Genomic DNA, 21,179 nt, shown 5'->3' with positions numbered 1-21,179 from the left:
GATTGATGAATGGAAAGAAATTTGTCTTTACAAATAAACTATAGGTCTGCTGATAAATGAAATTGGATATTGAGAGATGAAAGAAACAACGGGAAGAAACATAAGTTCTGTAAGAATTAAAATTAAGGGGGGGGTATTATACGTTAGAAGGGAGTCTTAGGTATTAGGCATTTTGGGAAGTCTGTACCTCTCGAGTACCTCAGCCAATGGGGAAAGAGAGAGGGAAATGCGGTTGGGAAATTAGGATAAATAGGAGGCTGCGCCCTCCAAAAATTTGAGAGACCCCATGGGAAATGCCCCATGGTGTCTCCCTCTAGCTAAATAAAGTAATAGGACTCCTCTGTCTCTTTTTTCGACATAAACCTCTGGTGTTTGTGGATTGATTTTCCTGACAGTGTGAGACATAAGGAACTGGAAGATAATATTTATTTAGAAAGAAACAACTGACTTTGGGCCCACATTATCATTTTCTCTCATGCTTCACTCACATCTAAGTTCAAGAAACATTTGGACAACACTCTGGGGCACACGGTGTGATTGTTGTGGTGTCCTGTGCAGGTACAGGAGTTGCACTCGATGATCCTGATGGGTCCCTTCCAACTCAAGAATATTCTATGTTTCTATGATTTTCTCACACTTGCATACTTGATAGGTCCAAGACCAGTGTCCAGATGGTACAGCTGGGAGGCCTTGTGTGCCACAGAACACGCCCTGTCCAGTTATCACTGTTGCTGTTCATCCCTTACTGTCTCTTGGCATTCTCTGGGTTGGTGATGGCAAACTGCTCCCTGGGTGGGTCATTACTGGTCAGGAGTTATATTAATGTAATCTGTTGCTTCCCACCAATTCTTGATTACTTCACCTGCTATTTATCTTAGGCAGGGTTGTTTTGCAATTGGTTTCCTTATTTTGGGTATCTCCATGGCTACATTCTGCCTCCCTCTTGTGACAGCAGGGGCAGGGATGGCATTTACAATTTACTCTGACCTAGCTGCCATCCTCCTGTTCCCAGAGCACAGGCCTTCTGCTCTGTTTACACTGCACAGCCCTCAGTGTTTACCAGTTTTACTGCTCTCAGCTTTAAACCCTTGCCTTACTGCTTTTATGTTGCTTTCACATATACATTGCTGTTCATGTTTCATTCACACTGATTTTAATTGTTCTGTTGCAGCCTGTGCACCAGCAAAGAGCTGTCGCTGCAGAGGTCAGCACAGAACAGTGGCTCTCCTTTCACACAGCAGATTAGTCATTAGGCCCTTGTTTTGCTCTGAGATACATCACTCATAATCTGACCCTGCTCAGAGACCACGCCTTGCTTGTATGTGTGACAGAGAGCTGCTGCCCCACAGATCCCAGCAATACCTGCAATTTAATGAGAAAATGTAGAAAGCATGTTTTAAATTAGCTTCGAAATGGTATGAAATGCAATGTATCGTTGTCTGTGTTTGTCATTTAACTCTGCAATGTTAGTTTAGGTGTGTCTCACCGGGTGCAATGCCAGCAGAAAAACACAGCTGAGAGAAGGGGGGGTTGCTTCTTGTGCTGGCATCCTGTGCAGACATCAGGTTATGCCAGCAATGTGAGTGCATCAGGAGCGTGTACTCCACTACAGCCTGAGCTCACTGGAGAGAGGGTAATGCCTTCGCTCCCTTCCCTCGAGGCAGCATGGGCCGTTGTACAGCTATGTGGAAAACTGCTTCATGGGGTGGATCCAGGTAAATGGTCATCACCTTTTAGGTTTTTTTGCTGTTGTCAGGTTAGGTTTCTGCCAAATCAGCAAGCTGAGCTACATGACTTTGATCACAAGAGTGCTAGTGGAAAACAGAAGAGATGTGCACAAAGGCAGGGGGAGGCAGCACTGGGGTTGCACTCATCCAGAGCAGTGTAAGTTGGTGTGGGGTAGCACTTTCAGTGAAAAGCAGTGGTCAGGTGAAAGAAAGAAAATGCTAATAAACCCCCAAGATAACTGGCTTTATGAAGTCCAGATAAATGACATCTGTAGCCCTTCCCTTATCCACTGATATAGTTACTCCATCATAAGAGGCCACTAGGTTGGTCAGAGAGGATTTTTCGCTGGTGAAGCTGTGCTGGCTGTCTCAAAGGACCTCCCCATCATCCATTGCTTTTGAAACATCATACACTTGGCTAATATTTTAAGGAAGAGCAAAGACAATCCCAAGACAAACAGGCTGTCTGGATAAGAGCCACCAGGAGTGAAGTCAGGACTGAGCAGTGACTGGGGAAAGGAAATTCTGGCAGTGGGAGACCCTGACCACCAACTCACTGACCACCTACTCAAAAAGGACCCCAGACTTAAATGCAAGGAAGAACTGCACCTGGAGACTGATTAGCATGAGAAGCGGGATCTATAGCTACCAAATAAGGGGTTGAACTAATTAACCTTAGACTTATGTGATTTATAACCAATGAATGCTGATGCCTTTGTTAAAATGTATAGTGTCAAGTTTTCATGATTGGTGAGCCAGCCCTTCCTGGGTTACCACCTATGTCCCTACTTAGTGCAAACTAGAATAAAAATTGGGAATACCTCGCCTGGGTGCGTGAAATGGCGCTGCGCGCCGGTTAACGAGCCCGCATTCGGGACAACACCCGGGGGCCATGACCCCGAGCAGGGGCAGGTCCCTCTGGCAGCTGCACCGCCCCCGGGTGACAGCGGGTCCCCCGCTGGGCCCTGCCCGCCCCTCTGCCCGGGCACCCCCGGCCGCGCCCGCTCCCCTGTTCCGCCCGCGCCTCGAGGCGGCGGCTGCGCGGGGCGGCGGCAGCGGCGGCCCGGAAGCGATTTCGGCTCCCGCCGCTTCCGGGGCGGCTCGGTCCGGGCAGCGCGGCCGCGGGGCGGACATTTCCCGGAGCGGAGCCTCGGGGCCTCCTCAGCCGCCGGCGGCCACAGCGGGCAGGCTCCTGCGGCTGGGCTGGGAGGCGGTAGAGGCGCCTGTGGCCGCCGCCGGCCCCGCCGGGAGGATGTTTTCCTTTTCCACCGTGCAACCCCAGGTGAGGGGATGGCGGGACGCCCCGGCCCGGTGCGGTGCGCGGTTCGCCGCGCCCCGGGCCCGCTGTCCCGCGGGGGCTCGCTTCGTGTCCGGGCGGAGGCGCTCGGAAGGCCCGGGGGTTGTGGGCCGCGGCGGGAGGAGCCGAGATCCCGCCTGCCACGTTCCTGGGGCTTTGGGCGTCAGCAGGGCCGCAGCGGGGAGAGGATCGGGTGGGGGCCATGGCGGCCTGGGGTCCGTATCGAGGAAAAAAAGTGCTTACATGAAGGAGAGAGGAAGGTACAATAAAATCTTATAAAGAGTAAAAGCAGGCTGAAATGACGAAATAACCATAGATGGCGTTTCTTAGTATCTGTTTTTGTAGTAAAAGCAAAGGGTGGTGATGTGTGTTACTAAACTGCTGTTAATTTTAACGGGTTGTTGTGAAAGCCAAAAGGAAGTGACTTAGAAGCGTTAGGGGAGGGAAAGCTGTCGGTAATTTGTTGTATAGAACAGTCCGAAAGCAATCGGGAAGACATCGTTAATTAGACAGTGAGTTTGATGGGACTGGTGAGTTTTATGAACTTTGATCTTGACCAGTGGTTTTGGTTTTATTTTTAAGTTTTGTATCAGTATATGATAGTCTTATTCCACAATGCAATGTGATTGTTCTTTTCACATGTGGAGAATGTATTTATAGCTTTCATTAGAGTAGTGAAATAGAAGAATTTGTATGTTTCTAGGAATGCGTCATTTCACCAGAGTGGTAAATGCAGATGGAAAGTCTGGTTAGTGGTTGAGGTGTTGGCTTTGACCTCTGGAGGCTTTATGGTTTTACCACAAACTCTGAGTCTAATTATAACTTTAGACAATTAATTATGAGGCAGTTTTCATGTCTCACAGCACTGTGTCTTTTGATCGTCTGTCTAGTCAACACAGAGATGGTAGTCCTTTCAGAAGGACATTCAAACACGTACCCAATTAAGCTTCAATCAGGTATTGCAATCAGGGATCATTCCAGCAGCCAGTTATATTCCAGCTCCTTCCTAGTGACGTGTACTGAGAATGAGGAGTTTCAGAGCTGCTGGAGTTATTTGTACCTTGTATTCACAAGAGATGTAGTCATGTTAAGTGGAGGAGCCCTGATATGTGGTACACCTGGACTTCTGTACTGATTCATGAGGTGGAGTTGGCTGAATGCTGCTGAACTGCAGATTTGACTGTGTGTTTTGCATAGTTTTATTTTGATCCTTAAGTTGAAATCCCAAGGAAGAAAACATAAAGGCAAAATTTGGGAATAGCTTTTAATAATGCAGGAAAAAGTATAGATAATTCAAGTTATAAAAGTATTGCTTTACAGATGAAAATATGAGCTTCTAATCTGTCATACATCCTTAAACTTCCTTTTTTTTCTCCTTAAAAAGAGGTATCAGCTAACACTGTGGTGTTGAAGGTCATGTAGTTTATAGTTAAGACCTCAGTTAAAAGGCAGTGTACAAGATACACAGTTATAAGTCAGAATTTGGAATAGAAGTATGTTTAAATAATTTAAACAAGCTTTAGTCTTTATCTGTTTGTTTTTTTTTTCCAGGCTACTGTTCCTCTGAGTCACCTAATCAATGCCTTTCATTCACCAAAAAGCTCCACAACTTCTGCCAGCAAAGCATCCATAAAGCCTGTTCAAAGGGACACCTCCCCAGAGCATGATCCTCAGAAGAGTGAGGTACTAAAAACCTTTTCAAGAAGTGATGCTTTGGGTTTAACTAAGTTAGATCTGAATAATATCAGTGGGAGTGACTGTAATATTCTACTGGTCTATAAAATAATGTAATGGGACTAAACAAAACAGGATTTTTTTTTTCAATGCATTTCTTACAAGCTTTGTAACTAAGCACGTTTTTGGGAGGAAAATCATGGAATCTCTCAATAACTGCAGAACACTGGAAATCAGCATGGGATGTACTACTCATCACTGTGTTGTGATTCCATTGTTGGGTTTTTGTGGGGGTTTTTTGTTTGGTTGGTTTGTTGGGTTTTTTTTAATCTGTATTTGCTTTTGGTGCTGCTGGGATTTTTTTTCTCTAAAGTAATCTTACGTAAAGTAATCTTTCCCTAAGGTAATCTTATGTAAATTTTGAACATTTATATCTATTTTTCAGTCTGTGCTTAGAAATTTAAGAGATCTGGGTTTGTCTGATTTGAAAGCTAACCAGTTCAGAGAGTTGGTGAACAGGCTGCTTCCTGGCTACTGTACAGAAAGCAAAGTCTCCTCGCAGTGGCACACATCATACATCTCTGCTCAATCCTTCTTTGAAAATAAGCATGGTATGTTTAAGTGAAGTGTTTATGAGAGTCGGTGAGAGTTAAATTGTAAAGGTGAATACAGTTATTCTTTAGTTTAATCTCTTGTGCTGTAGATAATTTGTAGTTAAATGTATTTAATAAAAATAGTATTGATGTATTTTTTTTGTATATATATGTTGTCTCTAGAGTGGTGCTTTTGAAACTCAGGAAATTTAGAAAATTCAATAAATTGTTTCTTCAGATTTCGAGTTGGTTGCTGTTAAACTTTTCTGAACTCAGCTGTAGTACAAGTGCATTTCTCTTAATGATGAGCTTGAGCTGTGAATTTTTCCACCAGTTCGTTTCACCAAGACATTAGATTTTGCTAATCTACTTATGTCATAGACATTTCCAGTTTACATTGTTATTAATTTTTTGCTTGAAGCAATGTTACACAAAGACACTAATTAGAAAGGAGTTCAAGGTGGCAAACTGTTAAGAGTCCATGTAGAGTGTTTCATTGCTGAAATAGACAAGAGTGGTTCCTTGCAGGTAAAGATGTTTTGTTGGAATTAGTCTAAAATGCAGGAAGTAAGACCATTGTAAATACTTAAGAATGTATTAGAAAAATAACTATATAGCTGGCATTTGAGATACTGCCTATATAGTATTGCAGTAGAGAGAGAGAGTATTAAGAATAATATAATATATTAATATATTATATATATTATATATATATTATGTATTTTATATAATAATATATAATATTTTTATATATAATATTAATATAATATAATAAGAATAATATATTATTCTTAATAAAAGAAAAAATATTAAATTGCATTGTGTTGTGAGGTACAAAAAAAAACCCTCAGTGACAGTTACCTGAAAGTGAACAAAATAGTTGGAAATGCTTCAAAGCTTTGATAGATGTTCTGGTGATTTGTTTAATTAAAGATGCCTGGAGGACTGTAGGAAAATAGAATTAATATTTAAGAAAATAAAAAACCAAACTGTGCAAGAAGTAATATTGAGTTGCCATTTAAGATAGGGTGTATTTACACTTCGTTGTATCTTTTTGCAGGTTTTGTGGATGTTTTCAGTGCTTTGCGCTCATCTTGTTTGTACAGACAACATCCTAATCCCCTCCAAAATTTTTGTTCAGATGTTCGGTGTTGGCCAGGTATAAAGCAATAAACTACACTGGTTTTAGTCACTATAGTATTTTTCTATTCTGGAAAAGTATTTTTCCATTTGTTGTAGAGGTGTCACTTGGGAAATACCAGTAAGCTTCCAGGAGAAACTGATGTCGATAGTAACACTTCAAAACATGAAGTTATTTTTGCATCCGAGTAGTATGTTTCCAGAATTTAGTAAACACCATGTTGTTCCAAGATGTCAGTATTTGTGGATCATATTCTTGAAAGACCATAGATGAACTGACTGTTTTTGAATCAATAAATATGTTGAATTCAGTACTCATCCAGTTGAATTTTCGGAGGGGTTTGGTGACTGACAGCATTAGGGAAAACATAATCAAGAGTTCAGGAAGTTCATGTACTGTCCTCAATTCAGTCCTTCTGATGCTACATCTGGGTATATCTATGTTTGTATCCTGTGCTGAAGAGAAACGCTGACAACATGGAGATAGCCCAGTGATGGGTCACAAAGGAAGGGTGCAGATTTTTAAGCATTTAATGTAGGGGGGAAGCTGAAGGATCTGAGGTTTTAGTTAGCAGAATAGAAGGAAAGGAGTGATCCAATTGCTATTGAACCTTTATCAGTTCCCCTTCTCACATACACTTTAAAGAAGAGGCAACTATTCCAAGTAAAAGCATATAAAATCTCTGAAAATTTTCAAAACGAGAATGGCTAAGTTCTGAAACAGATTGTCTGGAGAAGTTTGGTTATCTTAATCCTTGGAGATATTCAAAACTGAGCTGGACAAGGTCCAGAGCTACCTGATCAAATGTTAGACTTTTTTTTGAGCAGGGCTCAAAGGTCAGCTCCAGAAGTTCTTTTTATCCGGTGCTGTTCTGGAACAACAAAAAGCTTAGTGAAGGCAATATAATTGACTGGGATTGGTGTTTATTTTAAAGCATAGTAGTGAAAGAAGATAAATATTCTTAGCTGGTGGTAAAATGTCCATCACAAGGTTTCTGATGTTGTAGGAGATGACTTAGAGTGCTATAAACTCACTGGGATTAAGTGGTCTCATTTCTTTTGTCAATTTCAAAGGTAACAGCACACTGAAGCTGTTCCAGATCTCCTCAGAGCTTTTAGACAAAGCATTATTCCCATCCTTCTGGATTTGCTTCTGAATGTTTCATGTTTGTCAGCCTGCCTGGGTTTAATTGTCTGAATGTCTCCTGTTCCCCAAGTTGGTCAATTAGCTATAATTTATAGCATGAACTCCTGATTATTTTAACATAAAATTTTATGTGAAACAGAAGTTTGCTTGCAAGGTCAGACTACAAATAGGGTTTGTGATGACATAATTATCCATTTACAGTAGAGTGGATATGTTGGGAAGATTATATTCCATATTCTTTCATATAATAGTTTCTGAAATTTCTTAAGGCCTTTTTTTTGTAGTGGTAGTAATGATTAGTTTTTAACTGTTGTTTATTTTTACTGCTTAAAGTTTACATACAGTCACGGAACTTTAAGACTTTGAGATCAAGAGCAAGACGTCTGCAGTCAACATCTGATCAATTCACAGAACCAAAAAGTTCACTTTCTTCAATTTTGAAGGTAAATACAAGTAGCGTTATGGAGTTGTTTTGAGCTTACTCAGACCATCTCTTTCTCTTGAATGAACCTTCAGAATTTACCAGTTTTCTTTCACTAGCATGAAAAAAATCTCCTAATTTTGAAACTTGGGCTAATGGCAATGTATTGTTTTTTCTTATTAATACATATATTTGCTTCACAGATCACCAGTAATAAGATTATTTGAATTTTTAGGAGAGCAGTTTCAGCATATAACTATGGTTGTAACTCTAGAAATTAAATTCTTTATACTCTTATTTCTGTGACTTTGAAACTAAAAATAGCTTCAAATCAAAGGATTTTTTTTAAAAACAGAAATACATCTAGTTTAACATACAAGAATGTGTGTTTTCAAGTCAGCAGATAACTATCCAAGTTTGGGGTGGAAAAGCACTAACGAAACCAATTTAACCTGGGTACTCTTTGCTTCTAATTGCTTGTACAGAAGTCAGGTCAATTATGATTTCTGATTTAACTGTGTGTGTAAATTACCTTTGAACTCTTCTCTTCATCTAGGCATATGTGGTTTATTTAATCTGTGGACTAGGTGTACTGTGGATGAAGATAAACCAGAGCTAGCTGCATGCAGGGCTTCTCCTAAATGTGATAGGGCACATGAGATGTATTTGCTTAAGCTCCATCAAAACTATACTTGCAAAGGTATTTTGCAATTGGAAATAAAGCAAAAAGCTTAAGCTAGTAAGTCCCACTGAATCCAGTGAATAAAGCTGGCTGTGTACAGATCTGTCTTAGGCTGTGTTTTCAGTTTGGAACTGGGATCCAGGAGGGCTCCAAAAATGATCATCTCAGCAAAAATGGGAGTGCCCCTGCTCAAACCATTGGGGTTCCACACTCAGGCTGCTGGCCTGTACCATCTAACTAACCCAATAGCACATGAATTATATGGTGTTGGTAGTTTTAATTTTTTCCTATCACCCATGTTAGCCAGGTGGTAAGTTAACTGTTTATCCAAACTTGGTGTATACTAACACTGCTTTGTAAAATATTGCAGGGTTTTATCCTGAGAAAGCGACGGATTGATGTTGAAAACCTAGACACACTAATGAAAACAAAAAATATCCCAGAGGCACACCAGGATGCTTTTAAAACTGGTTTTGCAGAAGGTTTTTTGAAAGCACAGGTATTCCTGCAAAAAACACTTGGTAAGTTGTTTTACTTTACATATCTTGTCTTTGCAATCAGAAAGTAGTTTCTTTTAGCCCATGTTAAATATGTTTTTGTTTTCTTTTACAGATTCCTTAAGAAGATCACGTTTGCTTTCTTTCTTTCTCTTCGTTCTTTGTTTTTATCTTGCTATATATTCGTCATTTTTACCTGGGAAAGGTTCCTTTTCTGATGCTGGTTAGTTAACTTTTTTTTCCACACTGTTTCACTTGCGTTGTCTCTTCCAGTAGGTTTAGCATAAATTAAATATGTTTTGACATTATGATTGGTTTTCATTAGTACACTGAAAAGTTATCATAAGAGTTATTTGCTACTTCTGGCTACAGCCTTTCAGATGACAGTGTGACAAAATGTTTATGAAGACAAAAATGTTCTCTGTCAGTATAATTATTTTATTTCTTTTGGTGAAACAGTTACATAGAACCAGAGAAGTCAGACTGGTCACCAATTAGGTATTTGTCTTTCAATTTAGATGATGTGTTACCTAGATCAACTGTAGGCAAGATGGCTTGATTTTGTAATCCCAGCCTGGTTTATAGCAACTAGGAACTTGGATTGCCAAATTGCCATCTTGAGAAATCTGTTGGAAATAATGGAACAATCAAAAGGCTGAGCTAATGTAACTGGAGATATTCAACTTGATGCTAAGTTACCACCTGGGTCTCAAGCACGTTAGGATATGTGCAGAAACATTGAGGGAGAAGTTCTGGCTTTGTGTACGTGCTTCTGGATCAAGAACTTTCTGTACTACACGTGTCTAAAAGGCATATCACCGAATTAATTGCAAATGTTTTAAAGATTTTTTTTTGAAACATAGATCTTATTCCTGGTGGACACTTGTAAATGAACACATGCCCTTTCAAAAGGGCAGGTGTAAGGTCAGTGTCTTACCAGCATGTGTTCAGGTGCAGCACTCAGTCTTGGAATGAAATGACGTTGTGTATAAATTTGTTGTTCGTCGTCTGCTGTTTGCTCTTAGTACGCTTTCGAACATCAAGTATCTTTGATGCAGCAGTTGATCCAATCCAGTTGAAAAATGTCACCTTCGAACATGTTAAAGGGGTAAGATCAAAAGTAAAATGTGTGCAAGTTCTTGTTTTAACTAATTATTATGAGTCTGATGTTTAACTGATCATTTTGAGTCTGATGTTTAACTAATCATTATGAATGTCTTACTCTGTTCAGGAGATTTCTTTGTATGAACTGAATCTTTATATGCATTGGCCACTCCAAGATGAAGGAAGGTTTTAACCACTCTTTTTTTACTTTGTTTTTGTGGCATTTAATACCTTTTAACAGGTGCACTCTCCACTTGTTGAATAACAGTTTTAAAGGCAAGAATAGCAAATGGCAGGCCAAATATCAGTGTTAATCTACCTTTTGCAGAAGTTAATTAGTACAAAAAGATAATAATGCCATTTGATCATTTCTCTCTTAGTACCATCTCTTTCAGGTGGTGTTATTAGGATAGGAGATCTGGACATTCCCAGAAAGAAGTGGGCATGTCACTGCTGATGGGATACCTCTTTTTTTTCTGTTCAGTTGTTCTTTGACTGTTAGTGGCAAAATGAGGACCTCCCCCTTTCCTTCCCTTTGGACAAACAGATAGAATTAATCTCTTTATAATATCTTGATGTAGACCTTTTGACTTTGTATTTATTTCTTTGGTCAGATCTGGTCTTGAACTGTTTGGTTGTTCCTTCACTAAGTTTTATGCTTACTTAGTCCTGCAAACTTTTTAAGGATAGGTTGAATTAAATATTGGTATCCACAGAAGGTCTGTGGTACACTTTAATCTTTTTCTGTCTGTATTTTTGATCAATACACAATTAGGGACTTAATTGCTAATACAAAACTTACCTTGAAAACATGCAGTATTTTATAAATGCTTAGTTATATTTGTGGCATGTTTTTCATGTATAGGTTGAAGAAGCTAAACAGGAATTGCAAGAAGTTGTGGAATTTCTGAAAAACCCACACAAATTTACTGTATTAGGAGGTAAACTTCCAAAAGGTAAGAATCATTGCTCAGCAGAAATGAAAATCCTATGTAGCCATGGCTATGAGGCATGTTCTGTCCTGAAAGACTACTTTACAGCCTAGTTTCTTGCTATTTTTTCATATATTATGCAAATGAAAATTTTGGGGTTAGACAAAATATACTGTGCCTTTTTTAGTTATTGAACTAATAAACAGTAGTACTTTTCCCTGTAAAGCAGGGGCGTTTATTAACCTTTATTTCTTCCTTATGGCTTTTAGCACCTTTAGTGCTTGCTAACTGCTTTAGATAGTTCAGAAACAAATATTTTCATGTAAAAGGATAATTAAGATCATAATGGAAGTCCACATGAATCTGGAATGCATCGACCTGATAAATCTGTTTCCTGTTAGTGCTCTACACTGTTTAAAGACAATTACTTGGAAGGATTTAATTTTAAAAAAAAGGTTCCACAGAAACAGCCAGGAAAATGTCAGTTTGAAGGAAACACTGTTGTAGATTCAGGTGCTTAAGTCAACAGTAAATTTACAAAATACTTCAGGCTTCTGTTTTGATGGTCTTACAAGTCTTTGTTGTTTCTTAAATACGGATCGGATTGTATCTAGATTTGTAAACACGGAGCTCCTTCACACTGGCAGTAATGAGCAGTACCTGAAATGGGATCTTAACAACTGTTTGGAACCAAGTGTACATGATCAGATTTCTTCTAATGCGTGGAAGAAACTAGTCATATAATAAGACTGTGTGGATTTGGTGGTTTTGTTGGGTTTGTGGGGTTTTTTTTTGTCTTTTAGGTATTCTGTTAGTTGGACCACCTGGCACTGGCAAGACGCTTCTTGCACGGGCTGTGGCTGGTGAAGCTGACGTTCCATTTTATTACGCGTCCGGGTCAGAGTTCGATGAGATGTTTGTTGGTGTGGGAGCCAGTCGCATCCGAAGCCTGTTCAGTAAGTGAAATATTTGTGGGTTTGAAGTCTTTTCATGTGCAAGATTAAGTATTCAGCGTTGTTTACATGGCTTGATTAGTTACAATTCTGGTTACTGGAAAGTAATAGTGTATAAGGCTAATAAATAAAGCTTAAATTGTGTAGGTAAATGTCACAATTCTGTGAGCATCAGTTAATTGTAGAATCTTCCTAACCATCACATAAAATTAGAGCAAAACTTAAACTGATGTTAAAACAGTCCCAGAGAAAAGTAGTAATTTAATTAGAAATGTAATGTTCTATAAACTAAATTGAATATTTGAGGTTGTAACTTACTTAGTCATACATAAATTGTTGTAAATTTGAATTGTAAATTTAAGACTAAAAAATTGTGTTAACCTTCTCAATTACTGGCCTCAATTTTGGATTTTTTTTTTTTAGTCTTAATGAGAGCTTTATGTCATCATAGCAGTAAGCTGAGATTTCCTTTCTCACACCTACCAACAGGCTCAGAATAAAGGGCATTATAATAAAACTTTCAAAATGAATGTCTAGATTTATAACTTTCACAGAAGAAGCTTCCTATTTTAAGTGTGAAAATATTATTGGGGAGGAGAGAATCCAGCTTCCCTCTTAAATGGAAGATTGATGGTGTCAAATATATACAATGCACAAAGTAGTTTGCATTTGTAGAAAAAACGTGATTTGCTTCACATGGATGGGATGCAAAATGTAAGGCATGTAGTACCTTAAAAATGCAATTCCTTCTGTTGACTGCCAAAGTGTAGATGCCTGACTTGTACATTAATATTAATGTTACAGATATATCTGGCTGGGTGAGATGAGTTGCATCCTGGTATGCATGTACCAACTGATGGTCTTCATGTTTATTACTGCATTTTTGTGGTTTTAATACCTGTAAACTTGAGTGTGAGCCCTTCACTGTAAAATAACAAGTTCTATTAAAATAAGTTAGTGATGAGACCCATCACATTTCATATTTTTTTATTTAATAGGCAAATACTCTCTATCCAAGCCTGTAAAATAAACTCTTGTAGGGAGTTCATACAAAATACAAGAGTTTCTTAGTTTATTTTACTAGTGATTTCTTGCAGCATGATAAAAACAGGCTGATAAGGAGATATGTATTTGAAATGATAGATACAGAGAATACAGAGAGATACAGAATACGGAGAGATACAGAGAATCAAGATTCTATTTTCCTTTTTTAAAAGCAGGACAGTTTTGGTGATGTCTAATAGAACACTTTATAATCCAAGAATAATAGAAACAGTAGAGTCCTAAACTACATGATACACTGTCTGTTCCTTTGTGTGGTTCAAGGCTCCTTCTGCTATTTTCCTTTTGTCAGGGGAAGCAAAAGCAAATGCACCTTGTGTCATATTCATTGATGAATTGGACTCTGTTGGTGGGAAGAGAATTGAATCTCCAATGCACCCCTATTCAAGACAGACCATTAATCAACTCCTTGCTGAAATGGATGGGTAAATATATGGATTCTGAGGGCACAGAAGGTGCTTGACTGACTGGTATTTTGGATATGTGGGTGAACTTTTTCTTCTTGACAGCTTTGAAGTTTTGTGTAATTTTTTTATTATGCTTTTAAGGATATATATTTAATATGTTTTTATGGTTACTTTCTAGTGCTGACAAGAGTAGCATTAATGGCCTTGTTGGAAAGAATATAGAAGCTTCTGAGTTGTAGTTGCACAGAAGCTGCAGTTATTTCAAATAATTTCTCAATTTTTTTAGCCTGGTTATATATCTAAAGGAAGAAGTTCTGCACTGAAATTAGAGCATGTTTTTAACCAGTTGCTGGGTTAAACGTGGTCATTCTTGGATCACATGTGTGAACCATGTTTTTGATGGGCCAGCAAGGTCAGTAGCAGTAGTTATTGACAAAATTGTAATTTCTGTGTCCAGAACAAAAATAATTCTCACCTTGTTTTCCACACAGCTTTAAACCAAATGAAGGTGTTGTGATTATTGGTGCAACAAACTTCCCTGAAGCATTAGACAAGTGAGTATAATGCATTGATTGTTTTACAGACCATGTAGTAAAAAACCCCTGCAACAAAACCAAAGTTGCCTGTGATAATCTTCTAGTATTACAGTGTCATAGCTGGAGTTTTCCCTCTTAAAAAGGATGTGTATTGACCAGTTTTTGGCATTTAATAGGTTGCAGAGTTAAATATGGAGAAATAATTAATATGTTTCTAAGCATTTAAAATTTCTGGAAGTTTTTCAGCAAATTGGTAAGCTGCATCCCTTGTTCACAAAGTAAAATGTTCAAATGCAAAAAGTCTTTTAAAATGAGTTGGCAATAATACCTTTCATTTGTCTTTTTGTAAGTAGGTAAGAAAAATATATTCTTTGTGTATGTTCATGAGACATAATCTATGTAGATATCTATAGAAATAGCAATGGATTTTTGTCCCTTGATATACATTAATTAATTTACTGCAGCATTTTTGAGTCAGTGTACTAAATTGTCGTTTCTTTTAGTGCTCTAATACGTCCTGGTCGCTTTGATATGCAAGTTACTGTTCCCAAGCCTGATGTAAGAGGTCGTACGGAAATTCTGAAGTGGTACCTTAACAAAATCAAGTATGACCCATGTATGTAAATATTTTACTGTAGTATTTTTTTTGGTAACAGTTTCTGTACTGGATCAGCCCCTGTCATATTAGTCCTTTATTCCATCAGCACATGTGGCTTTATTGTGTTAAGAGAACAAAAAAATTGTCTAGTATCTAGTGTTTTCCTCTAGTCGCTAAGAGTTCATGGTGTCTTGAGAATAAGCTCAATTTCTTTTAAAATGGATTTTTTTTTTGTTTAATGCATAATTTTCAATAGAATATGATTCTTGCTTAAAATTTCAGGAGCCATATGGACTCTAATAAACAAAAGGGTTTTGTTTTTTTTTTCTCCCCCTACAGCTGTTGATCCGGAAATAATTGCACGAGGCACAGTAGGATTTTCTGGAGCAGAGCTTGAAAATCTTGTAAATCAAGCTGCCTTAAAGGCAGCTGTTGATGGAAAAGAGATGGTAACCATGAAAGAACTAGAATTCTCCAAGGACAAAATTCTAATGGGTAGGATTTTATACAAAAGACATACATGTATATTGTAATACACACATAGTGTGTATTATAAGTATGTTATATTACCTCACACAGAGGTTTTTTTGGGGGGGGAGGGGGGATGGTTTGTTTGGGTTTTTTTTTAACTAATGAAGTTTCCTATTAGTTATTTTTGAATAGAACCTTTTGAGACCAGAGAGTAGTGTGTAAAATCTAGTGTGGAATACATTCTTTAAAATTTGATACTATTTTTAAAGTTAAAAATGCTGCATGTTATACTTCAGCCTAGAGGGAGAGACAGGCTTGATTTCTTATCCTTCCCCTCCTATGATCAGAAGCCTGGACTTCTGTTTTAACTTCTCATAAGGTAGCACAAAGCTTAACTGTCTCAGGCATAACCACTATAAATCTGGTCTATTCATGCTTGAGAGAAGAAATTACATTTTCTCAGATACTTAGACTGCATTTTAAATCTATTCCTTTAAAAGCAGCTTGTCTGTAGAATATGTTTGGGTCCATTTTTAGACATTAAAATCTGACTTGTAAACATTTTGCACTTAATAAGAGTGTTAGTTCCCTTTGATTACATGTTCCTTGGCTGCTTTGTGCTCTGAGTATATGTAATGTGTGGATTGTGGTGGCCAGCTGTACAAAAAGGTTAATTTAATGTTCCTCTTTTTAAGGACCTGAGCGTAGAAGTGTAGAAATTGATGAGAAGAACAAAACCATCACTGCTTACCATGAGTCCGGACATGCCATCATTGCCTATTACACCAAGGATGCGATGCCGATCAACAAGGCCACGATCATGACACGAGGAACAACACTGGGACATGTGAGTATTTCTTTATCCAGCTCTTTTAGTATTTTTAAATTTTACTTAGTTTATTAATATTTCTTTGTTTAGTTTTATTTTTATGTTGGTTTGGTGATGTAGAGGAATTTGTAGTGATACTATTTGCTGTGATTATGTTAATGAATATTGTAATCTGTTGAAATACTCAGTTTTGAGCAATCTCTCGGAAAACTCATCTTTTCTGTGTGTTAGAAAGCTTTCTTTCTTCATTTTGTAATAAGTTAGTGTGCGCTAGTATAACAGTTCAGATGTACAAGGAAAGAAATATAAGTAAGTTTGGTTCTGCTGCACTTAAAATAGCACCTAACAGCAAAATTTTGAAGAACATCCAAAGGACTGTTAAGTAGAAACTCAGCTGTACTTTTAATACAAACATCCTTTATTAGGTTGTTCTTTGTCCAGTGTGGCTTTTTTAAACTTCATCAGTTACCTGTATTGTTTTTAGCATGGATATCCATAAGTTTTTCTACTTTGCCTTTACCTGCCAAGCATTTGAACAGAATAATATTTCTGTCTCTTCCTGTTGAACTTTTTTCAAGTTAATGTGTTTGGTTAATGAAAAAACCATTGGTCTGAATCCCCTGGGCAAGTTGATTTGTACTCAGACCAAGTGCAAGGAATAAGGAGAAATTGATAGAACAGGTTGTGCTGTTTCTTCTGGTAGTAGGTGTAAGTTGCCCACATTGATGTGGTGCTCAGGGTCTGAGGAGACTGTTTCAGTGGTTCAGCTGAGCACCTCCAAGCAAACCTGATGAATGCATATACCAGGGGCAGGCCAGAGCATGCAAAGAGTTACATAAAATCTTTATCGGCTTTGGATATAAATAAGAACATTTTTGAGATTACTTCAGTATTTCTTCAGTTTTTGTTACCTGACCACAGTTCTGTATCTTACAGGTATCTTTGCTCCCAGAAAATGACAGATGGAGTGAAACTAGATCCCAGTTGCTTGCACAGATGGATGTCTGTATGGGAGGAAGAGTAGCAGAAGAGCTCATATTTGGAAGTGATCACATCACAACAGGTCTGCTGATTGGTAGTTAAAATTGAGGTTTTGATCAAGGCTGTGGACTGGCATGTTTAACATGGTTTCAGTAATGTAACTTAGATCTGTTTGCTCTCTAGGTGCTTCCAGTGATTTTGACAATGCTACTAAAATCGCAAAACTGATGGTGACTCGATTTGGAATGAGTGAGAAGGTAGTATCATCAATCCTTTAATATTTATATGGAGCAAAACCAAGTTCTATTCTGTAGCTAAAGCTATTTGTCTTTCAGTGATCTCTGAGATTAGGGTAAATAGTTTTCACAAAAAGAGTAAGCCTTATGACCTGGTCTGCTATACAGAGCTCAACTAGAAAACCTGTATATTTGACAGTTTTAAAAATTATCTTGCAGGATTTTCACTCCAAAATTGCCTTGAAAGTTACTAATATCTTCAGAAAATAGTTCCAATAAAGCCAAATGTTTTGGAATTGAGGATAATTTTTAGTCTGGGAGGGTGAAGGGGGTAACACCAGTGAGTTTTCTAGACTTTCTTTAGAAGCTTCTTTAGTCATGTTTATTGTCCATCAGGTGTCAGTAGTCTAGGCATTTTGCTTTGGTTTTTAAGTAAGAAAGCACTTAGTTAGGATCTGTACTGTGACCAATTGAAATGGAATTCTGCAGTAACTACATAGTTGATGAATAGGCTTCTTGTTTTGCTTCTGCTGAAAGCACTTCAGCAGGCATTTGACTTCATGATCTTATTTGTTTGCATGCAAAAGCAATAGGTGCTGAAACTCATACAGTGTTTTATGTATATGACTGCAACAGCGGCAAGATAAAGTTATTTTTGTTGTTGTTTAGCTTGGTGTTATGACCTACACTGATACGGGGAAAGTCAGCCCTGAAACCCAGTCTGCAATTGAACAGGAAGTGAGGACGCTTCTACGGGTAAGAGCCTCTCCCTCTCCACTCTCATACTTCTGAGATAAATTGAACACCTGATTGCTTAATTCATTTAAGTAATGTATACAGGTTAAAATACACAGGTGGATAAAAGTATTCCCAAGTATTTAATGTAGCTGCAACTTTTAACCTCTGCATATCAGAACTTTTTTTTGATTGTCGTGCACAAGTAGAGTGAATCAAGTTGGTGGCATTGGACTCTTTAATATACTCTTTAACACTTATATTTGGTCAGGATTTGTATTTTGCCTATTCAATTCACAGGAAAAGTATGGCTACAAATTGTTTTAGAACAGATGTGAATGTTTTATGTTACTTTCACATTTCATAACTCCCAAGATGAGTAATTTTGTATAAAATCACAGGAATGGCCGTATCAGATCAGTGTTGGCCTTCAGTATCCCTCACAGGGATCAGTGTCAGATGCTCAGGGAAATTTGTAACATTTGATAATCACTGAACTTTCTGATCACTGTTCTGGTAATCTGAATTAGTTTGGTACAGGCAGGAGAATTACTCATGTTGTAACATTTAAATGATTAACACTTTTGCTGTAATTGTTGAACTGACTTGGCCTTGTGAGAACTACCAGGATAGAACTAAAAGCTGAAGGTGGTAATGCTGGCATTGTGCATCTCCTTGCAGCAACTGGTGACTTCAGCTTTCAGCTTTCTAAAACTACATAGTGTTTTGAATTTTTTAAGTACTAAAAAACGATAGTCTTTGAGGAACAATCTGTGAATGCTGTAGCTTTGCTCATAGTGCAAAAAAACCTATTTTGTTATAAAAATCAGGAAATTTTCCAATCTAGTAAGTCTTTCCTAAGTCATATGTAACAATACTAAGGTTTGTCTCAGGATTTTGTTTTTATGCCTACTTGTGCAAAATGCAAAGGTGGCATAAACTGTTTGGTTTTTTTTCATTAATTATGCCAGCTATATTTTAAATCTTTGTGACTCAGGAGCTGTGCTAGCTTTGAAATATAAGGCCCAACTTCAAATGTTTGTCTCAAGCTGTATTTACCTGGAAACAATTTTTGAAGTGGAATCTTACTGTTGTTCTTGTTCTAAAGTCTTAAAATCTCCTTCTACCTGTTCTTAATATTAGGACTCCTATGAGCGAGCGAAGAACATCCTGAAGACTCATGCAAAAGAACACAAGAATTTAGCAGAAGCTTTATTGAAATATGAGACTTTGGATGCCAAAGAAATCCAAATTGTTCTAGAGGGGAAAAAACTAGAAGTAAGATGATAACTTCTGGGATATGTAACTGATAATTTGAAGAATGTACATCTAGCAATGCCGTAGTCTTACGCAGCATAGCCTTTTTTCTCTTCCTGATGTGTGTATGGCATTAGTGTCACTTTAATATTAGTCTGTCTCTTGTGAGCTTCTGTTACTCATCTATTTGTTGTGTCTCATGAGAATAAGACACAAAATAAAGCAAAGTTCCTCATCCTCTGCTCCCTATACTCTTCGCACAAGAAGTTATTCAGAAGGATAAATCTCAGGGTTGAATTCAGCATTTTGATTCAATCAAATGTGTTGAAGCTGAGAAGAAAAACATGCAGATACAGTGGTGTGTGTTGGCACAGCTTCCTGGGCCATGCTGCTACATGTGCGTTTGAAGTGATACCCCACAGTATGTGCTCTGGAATGTGTTAAGGAGAGTGACAGACTGAGATGTAAAGCATTAGGATGTCATGTAGCTATTGCTCATGCTCTGTTTGAGGCTAGAGATCACTACTAAAGGCTTTTTATTTAGAAATGTAACAAAACATCTCAAAGGATGAACAAGCTACATTGTGGGAGCACCATGCTAGACAAAAATATTAGTGGTCATGTTTCCAGTACTCTTGGGGCTAAAATACACATGTATGGCTGGGAGAGAAATTTTAATGCAAAAACAACAGGCTAAACGTATCTAAGCCTCTTTGGACCATGTTTTGGGTGGAACCATAGCAGGGATAAGAGAAATACCTGTGACCTCTGATGTGCTGCTGACAAGTTTCTTAAAGTTTTTATTACTGCAGTAGACAGATGACAGTGCTTTGATGACAGTGCTTTTACACTGCTGGAGATTCTACAGAACTAGTTTCTAGTAATACTATGTACGGGCGTTTGATAATCCAACAGATAATCTCTTTGAAGAGGACAACATTGCTCACTGAAGAGTAATTCAGAAAATGTTTGAAGCATGTGTTACTTCAAGTAACATTCCCAGTTCTGTTCTATGGTAGAAGTAGGGAAGTAAAACCTTTTCTTTCAACCTTTACAGAAACCTCGGGAAATTCTAAGAAAATACAAAAAAGGTTTTGAAAACAAGAGCTGTTTCCAATCAAGTGGAAGTGATGGCTAGCAATTATATGCCAGTATTCTTCTGATCGCATGGAACTGGTTTTTAGGAATAACACATATTGATCATAATCCTTCTGCACAATCAATTGTAGCCTTGTGGGATTACAAGCTTCTGTTGCAGAGAGGGCATGTATTAGCATATAAATGTCGAGGGTTAACATACTTGGACATGAAAATAGCTGGGCTGGTGCCAATAAATGTGATTGGAAACTGGTAGCTACATGTAAAACTAGAAGTAACATAGTATTTTAGAATTTTCTGAGTGTAATGCTTGATTTATAACCTAGTTTTTTTAGTAAGAGCACATAGGGTTTTTTCCCCGTTCAAAATGAGATCAACTTTCTTTTTGCCAGTTTTTGTCAGCTTACTATAGTGACATCCCGCTCAGCGTGGGAGTCGAAATGTTACAAAACAGTATAGGAAGTGTCTAGGCTGACTAGTTACAGTTGTACATGTATTTCAGAAATATGCCAACAGAAATATACTGCATATTTGGCATCTGGTTTTGGAGTAATAAAGGTTAATTTTAATTATGCACATTGGTTTTCTGTTTATTCACTGTAAATTGCTATAAAATGTAATACCAAGTTCCCTAGTATGTAAATTGAGGTGTATAAAACATTTAAAATTGTAAATAAATTTAAGAATTATGGCAAAATTGCACTCTCTAAATGAGATTTCTAGGGAATGTTCTCCCTAGAAATTCACACCTATTTTCAATTGCTGCTTCAGTAGTGGGACTTGAAAGGGATCTTTTCCAGCT

At 37.9% G+C, this 21,179-nt stretch overlaps 1 protein-coding gene across 1 annotated transcript; it reads left to right on the top strand.

Moving 5' to 3' along the window:
* Nucleotides 1–2,797: 2,797 nt before the first annotated feature.
* On the top strand, nt 2,798–20,953 carry YME1L1 (YME1 like 1 ATPase). The gene is made up of 19 exons (XM_039549069.1): nt 2,798–3,009; nt 4,576–4,707; nt 5,144–5,309; nt 6,352–6,450; nt 7,912–8,021; nt 9,052–9,202; nt 9,294–9,401; nt 10,204–10,286; nt 11,148–11,238; nt 12,018–12,170; nt 13,522–13,654; nt 14,128–14,190; nt 14,676–14,788; nt 15,110–15,265; nt 15,937–16,088; nt 17,007–17,133; nt 17,235–17,308; nt 17,957–18,043; nt 19,166–20,953. The coding sequence occupies exons 1-19, from the start codon at nt 2,980–2,982 to the stop codon at nt 19,307–19,309; spliced, it is 2,172 nt and encodes a 723-aa protein (XP_039405003.1). The 5' UTR covers nt 2,798–2,979; the 3' UTR covers nt 19,310–20,953.
* Nucleotides 20,954–21,179: the final 226 nt, after the last annotated feature.

This window comes from Corvus cornix, chromosome 2 (genome assembly GCF_000738735.6).
Source record: "Corvus cornix cornix isolate S_Up_H32 chromosome 2, ASM73873v5, whole genome shotgun sequence".
Lineage (NCBI taxonomy): Eukaryota > Metazoa > Chordata > Aves > Passeriformes > Corvidae > Corvus > Corvus cornix.
This window is presented reverse-complemented; position numbering and strand designations above follow the sequence as displayed.

Coding starts and splice junctions, on each gene's coding strand:
- YME1L1 (XM_039549069.1), top strand. CDS start 2,980: ATGTTTTCCTTTTCCACCGTGCAACCCCAG. Junction 3,010..4,575: donor TTTCCACCGTGCAACCCCAG/GTGAGGGGATGG, acceptor TTTTTTTTCCAG/GCTACTGTTCCTCTGAGTCA. Junction 13,655..14,127: donor CTCCTTGCTGAAATGGATGG/GTAAATATATGG, acceptor TTTTCCACACAG/CTTTAAACCAAATGAAGGTG.